Source organism: Protomyctophum parallelum, assembly GCF_964188405.1.
Source record: "Protomyctophum parallelum genome assembly, chromosome: 1".
Classification (NCBI taxonomy): Eukaryota; Metazoa; Chordata; class Actinopteri; order Myctophiformes; family Myctophidae; genus Protomyctophum; species Protomyctophum parallelum.
Window position 1 is genome coordinate 31,447,514 of NC_139697.1, and position 7,955 is coordinate 31,455,468.

The window sequence follows — 7,955 nt, forward strand, 5'->3', positions numbered from 1 at the left end:
TGAGGAATATATCCCACCCTTTTCACATTGGCCTGTTAAAGCGCCACCAACAGGTGGATTTTTGCAAAACACATTTTTGGAACAAAATGCCTCAAATCATGAAAGCAGTGTGCAATTTACGTGAAATCTTTCACTGACATTATACTAGTCTGAGGAATATATCCCACCCTTTTCACATTGGCCTGTTATAGTGCCACCAATAGGTGGATTTTTTCAAAACACATTTTTGGAACAAAATGCCTCAAATCATCCAATTGCCATCCAAGGCGTATAGGCCATCCACATTGGCCTATTATAGCACCACCAGGAGGCCACAACCTGACCTGCCCTGGTGGAGACCTGTGCCCCGAGGGGCACTTTATCTAGTTTTCAAATAACGTTTGTAATAAACCAAACCGCTTGTAAATCTGTCAAGATTTGAGCGAGTTAAGAGTATGACATTTTCATTTGAACAGATCATAGAACGTACTGGAAAGTTCACTGTAGCAAGATGGCCCCCGGTGAGCGACGCCTTGCGCTATCTAGCCTTTATATGGTACCTCTACTTCCCGGATGGGCTACAATAATGGAGCCAAAAAAGCAGCCGTACTAGCGTTTCAGACAATAGAAGCATGCGCAGTAGCGTTTTAAATGCGGAAGTCCTGCAATCTCAGCTTTGACCATCAGGTAATGTAAACTTCACTGTTACACAGCGGTTCTGGCCTGGGGGCTTGTTCAGACCCTATAAGAACAGTGAAGCCACGCCCCTTTCATAAACAAAATTCAAATAATAATAACATGCACACACGTCACGCCGAACCAACGTACTGGGTGAGCAAATGTGAGTTCCGCCACATTTTTCTTTTCAACCCAGGAACAGGAAAACCGCAAATTTGAGAACCGATTCAGACTGAATCGTCCATTATTTAGAGATAGCTTATTAATTGCTAGCTGTATCCTTTTCGGTAGATTGAACAAATCTCATTCAATTTCTGGACTAATAGTAGATGATTCCTGTCTCTTTTTAGATATGCCACCCATGATGGATGTGAAAGGAGAGCCAGGCCCCCAGGGAAAACCTGGGCCAAGAGGACCACCTGGGCCAGCAGGACTTCCAGGGAAACCTGGATTGGGGAAACCGGGTCTCAATGGTCAGACGGGTCCCCAGGGACCTCCAGGTTTTCCAGGAATGGGGAAGCCGGGACTTCCTGGTCTCCCAGGAAAGATCGGGCTAAAGGGGATGCCAGGGATGAATGGCGAAGTCGGTCCTCGTGGTGAACCAGGGCCCAGAGGTCTTCCGGGCCAACCGGGGCTCCCTGGCCCCGCTGGCCTGTCTCTGAATGGGAAACCTGGGCTCCCTGGCATCAGGGGTCCTCCTGGTTCCCGTGGAGAACCAGGATTAAAGGGCGGCCTTGGCGCTCCAGGTGATCGTGGGCTCAGGGGCGAGAATGGGAATGGGAAGCCAGGTCTTCCAGGTATAAGGGGCCCTGCAGGATTGAAGGGCAGTCCAGGAATACCTGGACCTCCAGGTGTTGGCAAACCAGGACCAAATGGATTGGGTGGGCAGCCTGGCCACAAAGGTGATCAGGGGCTCCCGGGAGCACCAGGAGAACCAGGAGAGGCCGGAGGGCCGGGTCTGCAGGGTCTGCCAGGCCCCCCTGGGCTAGGGAAGCCTGGTCTAGATGGTTTACCAGGAGGACCAGGTCCACTTGGTCCAAAGGGTGAGGCGGGGACCAGGGGATCTCCTGGGTTTCCTGGGGCTCCTGGCTATGGCAAGCCGGGTCTGATGGGACCGAAGGGAGACAAGGGCCATGCTGGGTTACCCGGGCTTCCTGGGGACAAAGGAGAACCCGGAATGGAAGGTCCAATGGGAGAAGTAGGACTTGATGGACAGTCAGGACCTCCAGGACTTCAAGGCCCCATGGGGCTCCCAGGAAAACATGGATTACCTGGATTTAAAGGTGATTTGGGCCCACAGGGGCCTCCGGGTCTGCCTGGACTTAGAGGTGATCAAGGTCCCAGTGGTCTCTCTGGAAAACCTGGCCTCCCAGGGGACAAGGGTCTCCCCGGTCCTAATGGGGCTATTGGAAAACCTGGCCCCAAAGGTGAGGGAGGCCAGATTGGTTTACCTGGTAATCCAGGTTTGACAGGTGCTCCAGGGCCTAAAGGTGAGACAGGGTTTCTGGGGGGCCCTGGACCCAGGGGCCAGTCAGGTATCCCTGGCCTCCAGGGTCCTCTAGGTCCCATGGGGCCACAGGGTGTTCCTGGTCTAAAGGGTGAACCCGGAATCACAGGGCCTCCAGGGCTGGGTAAGGTGGGGGAGAAGGGGCTTTCAGGTCCACAGGGTCCTCCAGGGAAGCCAGGCGGCGCCGGACTTAACGGCACCCCTGGAACGCCTGGCCCCCCAGGGCCACCAGGTCAACCAGGAAACGGCCATACAGTTGTGGCAGGGCCAACCGATTCACAGCTGGAAGGGGATGAGGTGCCGGGCGACAGGAAGAGGCCGGTATACAGTCACGGTGCGCTCTCCGCCTCAGTTGCACCAGCCTTCACTGCTATCCTCTCCACTCCCTTCCCTCCGTCTGGCATGCCCATCAAGTTCGACAGGACCCTGTACAATGGGCAAAATGCCTACAACACAGCCACCGGCATGTTTACGGCTCCGATGTCTGGTGTCTACTATTTTGCCTACCACATGCACGTAAAGGGAACCAGCTTGTGGGTGGCACTGTACAAGAACAATGTGCCGGCCACTTACACCTATGACGAGTACAAGAAGGGCTACATGGACCAGGCCTCGGGTAGTGCTGTGCTAGAGCTCAAGGAGAGTGACCAAGTATGGGTCCAGATGCCCTCGGATCAGGCCAACGGCCTCTATTCCACAGAGTACATCCACTCGTCCTTTTCAGGATTCCTGCTCTGTCCTACATAACCCTGCCTTCTCATTCAAACGTGTTCCTGCGCTGGCGCCTCATTATGGCCCAAAACCTGAAATACCTGCAGCCATATTAGCAACAAAACACCCATAAAGTTATCCATATTATTGCCAGCATTCTCATCAGCATTCCCCTCAAAAACAGCAATAAAAAGTAAAAACAGAAGAAAAAAAGACAAACTTTGTGAAAGAAAGATGGAACATGTTTAAAGGCAGGGGAAGGATACTTCATGCTGTTTTCTGCGTTTCGACGTCTTTCAAGTGTTGTTTTGTGTTGTTGTTTTTAGCTTATATTATTATAATTATTATAATTTTATTTTTTATTATTTTGTCCTTGTCATCCTTGTTGTTGTTTATTGGATTCAAATATTTGAGTGCCTTACTTTGCAATGTGTAAGTAACAAACCTTCCCGTGTGACTGCACATCCTGCCCATTATGTCCTGACACCAGTAGGATGACATCTCTACACCCTGGGAGGTACAGTACATCTCTCCTCCAGGCCGCAGTCACTTCATCGAACTCACAGAAGTCTCTCTCTCTCTCACACACACACACACACACACACACACACACACACATACATTATTTAAATTGGGAAAGATCAATGTAGGCAAGAAAACAACACAGCGATATTATGAAATATACTGAGAAAAAGCTTTATTGAGTTCAACATTCAGTATGTTAACATTTAAACAGCACTAGGCATCATGATCTGATGGAATTAGTGGCTGTTGGGTGCTGGTTTCTGTAGGCTTCTACTTTCTGTATTTCAAAGCCAAGCACAGTCCAGTTCCCGTAAAAGCCATCAAAAACCAGCATAGTGCACAAACACAGCATTATTGTGTTGTTGTTGTTGTTGTTTTTAAGTATAACATGGATTGAGGTATGTATTCATAAAGTATAGTTATAGGAATAATACATACAGATGTCTGCAAATGGTTAATGAGTTTTAGTGGATGGATGGCCTGCTATATTGCAAATCATATTGCTAATCACATCACGGTGATGGCCCTGAACTGTAACCATGTCACCGCTCGCTATACTAACCAAGAAATCAAGGACACCCTGTTATTTACATACAGTACACACACCATACCAGTCTGTATTGTTATGGCACACTTTGAACATAATCACATGTCAGCTATTTTGAGCTTAAAGCCAAATTCCAATACCCAAAATCTCGACCACTCGCTCACTCCAGCATGGCCGTGTTACGGTGAAATCGGTGACCTGCTGAAATATGTGACAATCGTGTTGACATCACATAATGTCAGTGTCCGAATGTAAATTTTGTGGTTTGTTTATTAGCAGAGTTCAACCTAGCGGTTTTCAGGCCACGTATTTAAAGACCTCCATGTACTGTAAGTTATGTGAAGTCCACAAGAGGGTCACATATTGCGGCAGGTCACCAATTTCGTAACTCCACCATGCTGGAGTGAGCAAGTGTGAGTGAGCGAGTTGCCGAGATTTGGGGTATTGGAATTTGGCTTAAGTCATACTCAGGGTGCTGGGAAACCCCACCTCAAGTATGAGGTAATATGGCCACCATGTGAATTTGGTCAGTTAGAAAGCCCCACTCTAACCACATACTACTGTAATTAGGAAGACACCACAAGCTGGTTTAGAGTGAAATGGGAAATGTAGAAGAAATAGTCACCTTGTTCTATCTTTTTTCAATTGGTCCAAGTTTATCTCAATTTTCAAAAGTGCCGCTCTTAAAGGGCAACTTTTTTTCAACAAAGGTTCTTGTTTTAGGTTGTTATTAGAGAAAGTAATAGAGGGTATGCGCATGCTTAAAGTGAATGGCACATCGAGTGGCAAAGCAACATGCAAAGTGAGTTTAACATTGTTTAACGTTGTTTAATGCAATCAGATAGGACTCCTCTGTTTGGATGTATGGGCTGTCAAGGCCAGAAAGTAGTTTTTTGACACTCAGTAGGCCTTCCTGCATAACTTCCGGGTTTGATGATGATGTCACGCGCATACCCTCTATATAGATGAGTGTTATTTATTTATTTATTTTCATTTGCTGCTTTCTTTCGTTTTAGGGATTTTAGCCATTTTTGACAGGGGGCATTCGAACAAGTGCCTAAATATGTCTTCTTCTTTTTTTCTTACTAAAGTCCTACTAGACCCCAGGAAATTTAATCTGGCCACAAAAGATCATGGGATCTATTGAATGTGAAGGGGGAGGTGACAAACGGACAAATTGAGCCTATGGCACACAGTATGGCATTGGCATCTCCCTAGTATCCCCCTTCACATTCAATAGATCCCGTGGCCACTGGCCACTTTTAACAAATACTGTACACTATTTTGAAAAGGTTTTTCCTCTAATAATAATAATATCTGATGATCATGTTTTAGTGTGGGGAACAAATCTCGGCACTCCATCTTTAACACTCATATTTTACTTTCTCTAATAACAACCTAACATGAACCTTGATTGAAATAAACCTAAGTTGTCCTTTAAGAATTTTGAGGGAAGAACCTAACTTAAGCCACCCCTGCTTGAATATTGGCAGTTGTCAAGTGATGGAACATCGCAAAGTATCAAATAACGCAGTAGGAATTGAGAATTGATGTACATTTTTCCCATGAATAAGTCAGGGGACTGACTGAGGCCCAGGTTGTGAAATATATATAGGTTCAGGTTGCATAACAGTTTACATGCCCCTGCTAGGATTCTGGGACAGGACGTGGCACAGAGGTGAGAGCGGTTTACTCATTGCTTCTGGGTGAGGAATTTGAGTGAGATAAATACTGTGTGAATTCATGTACTTGTATGTTCTATAAGTATCCTTTTCTACCTGTTACTGTGTGTGTGTGTGTGTGTGTGTGTGTGTGTACGTGCGTGTGCGCGTTTGTACGTACGTGCGTGCGTGCGTGCATGCGTGCGCACATGTGCGTGTCAGTCACATTGCTCTCTTTGCATTCAGGCTGTGTGTGTGTGTGTGTGTGTGTGTGTGTGTGTGTGTGTGTGTGTGTGCGTGTGTGCGCGTGCGTGTGCGTGTGTACGCGTGTGCTTGTGTCACATTGTAGCCCTGGCATTCGGGCCATGCATGTGTGTATGTATATGTATTTATGTTACATTGAACCCCTGGCATTCAGGTCGTGAAAGGTTCAGCAAGGATAATGATAAACTTGCTGTTCCAAAATCTTGAACACTTACATTCCGGTTAATGTTCCACAACAGACATGACTTCAATTATGCATTGGCCACACTTTGGGTTTAGAGGAAGAACACATTAAACACACTAAAGGTGCCTTCGCAAGGTAATGCAAAGTTATGAAATAGGTTAGATATGTGCATATGTGCATGTCATAAGTAGAGGATTTAAACAAGATAATGAAACAACTGCATTACACAGGACAAGACATTACATGAAATTCTGACCGACACTGAGCAAGGTTTTGTTTTTTATTATATTTTTTATTTTTTGTATGTCATATTGTTGTGCAATAATTCTTTGCTGTACCAAGTTATGAAACAAAACAAAAAAAAACCTGTATGATCACATACAACATTATGACATAGATATCTGTTGACAAGGGCTGCAGTGTCAGAGAAAGTTAGGGGAGAGATCAGCATTAACACTGATGGAAGGGGTTTCAGGTTGAAAATGCGGAGGTCATAAAGACTGATTTATACTTACCGTACGACGGAGCATAAATTAGGCATAATACTGTCTATGTAGCTTCATGTGCATATGTCCAAAAATGATTCCAAAGAAGAAGTGGTATTGCATGGTCTGTGCACATTGACTATAGGCCTAGTTAATGCTACCTGCATGGTCTCATTCACACTGAATTTAGAACTACCTTATGCCTTAATGATGGAACGTCAATGTACAAGCCAATCAGCAATATGTTCAATTGGAATGAATGCATTAGATTTAATTGATATGCATTAATGGCAATTTAGCAACCTCTGATTTTTATACCAATGGCACCATCCTGACTCACTTTGGAAAAGCAGTATTTTGCATTGAGATAATGCAAAGAATGCACTCACTCTTGCCCTATCTTTTTCTTATTTTTTTTTTTACATAAACCTATACCCCAAAATCTGTTTCTCTATCCTTATTTTGTGTGAGTCTGCTAGACATTTCAAGGCTTTCTTTTGTGTTCTGTATGTTGCATTTTTGTTTGTATGTTTTTTATCGTTTGTTGTCTCCTATTAGACATTTGAAATGCCGATTTAAGTTACATGTGGCTATTACTCTCTATGTCCTTCATGTTTTATAGACAATGTCACTTGCTTGCAGAGTTTGCCATTTGTGCAAATCAACAAGTGTCAGTAAGATCCATGTACTGTCTCAATCACAAATTTGCTTTGACTTGTTTTCTATTTTTCTGGACAAAAAAAAGAAATGAAGAAAAATATATATATTAAAAAATCTTGCTTCGGTTCTTAAGGGATATTTGTTTGTTTTAGTTTTCGATAAATACAAACGGCCATTCCCATTTGCACATGAAATTAATGAAGTATTTATACATTTGTGATAATTTAATAGGAATGCCAAAACCGACCACCGAAGCCTAGAACGTATAAATGATATTTAACACCATTGCTGAGTTAAAAGCATTTACAGTTATGTAGTTAGCATTCTAGCATTGTTTGTGAAGGATTATTTGTGGACTTTTTTTGTGTAATGTACAATGTATCAACTTATAGGATTTCGTCTTATACATGGCTATTGCGTGCACTCTATGCAATAGAATTTGGGTATTAAATGCACTCTTTTTAATTGAAAATGTTTTGTCTGCTTATACAAAATCTACAGTACTTGATTGTATTGATACCACATCAATAAATACTTTCTTGTACATCCGTCTCTAATCTTTTTTCTAATATGACCTTTGTGTGCTTCTTATCTATAATATAAGATAAGATAAGACACCTTTATTGATCCCTGGACAATTGCAAGTGTCAGGCAAGAGCCATAAGTGTGTTGTGTGTGTATGTTCTCTCTGTGTCCAGGCCTATGGTACAGAAGGTACCCTCACAAAAAACATGCAGTAATCCTGGTCTCTAAA

The 7,955-nt window shown here is 44.1% G+C and overlaps 1 protein-coding gene across 1 annotated transcript in view; it reads left to right on the plus strand.

The window, feature by feature from the left end:
- col8a2 (collagen, type VIII, alpha 2) overlaps window positions 1-7,745 on the plus strand; it is an 86,360-nt gene extending 78,615 nt beyond the window's left edge. The window contains exon 3 of the mRNA XM_083775638.1: window positions 1,008-7,745. Coding sequence (XP_083631764.1) covers window positions 1,008-2,911 — 1,904 coding nt within the window. The 3' untranslated portion in view covers window positions 2,912-7,745. The remainder of the gene's footprint in view (window positions 1-1,007) is intronic.
- Window positions 7,746-7,955: the final 210 nt, after the last annotated feature.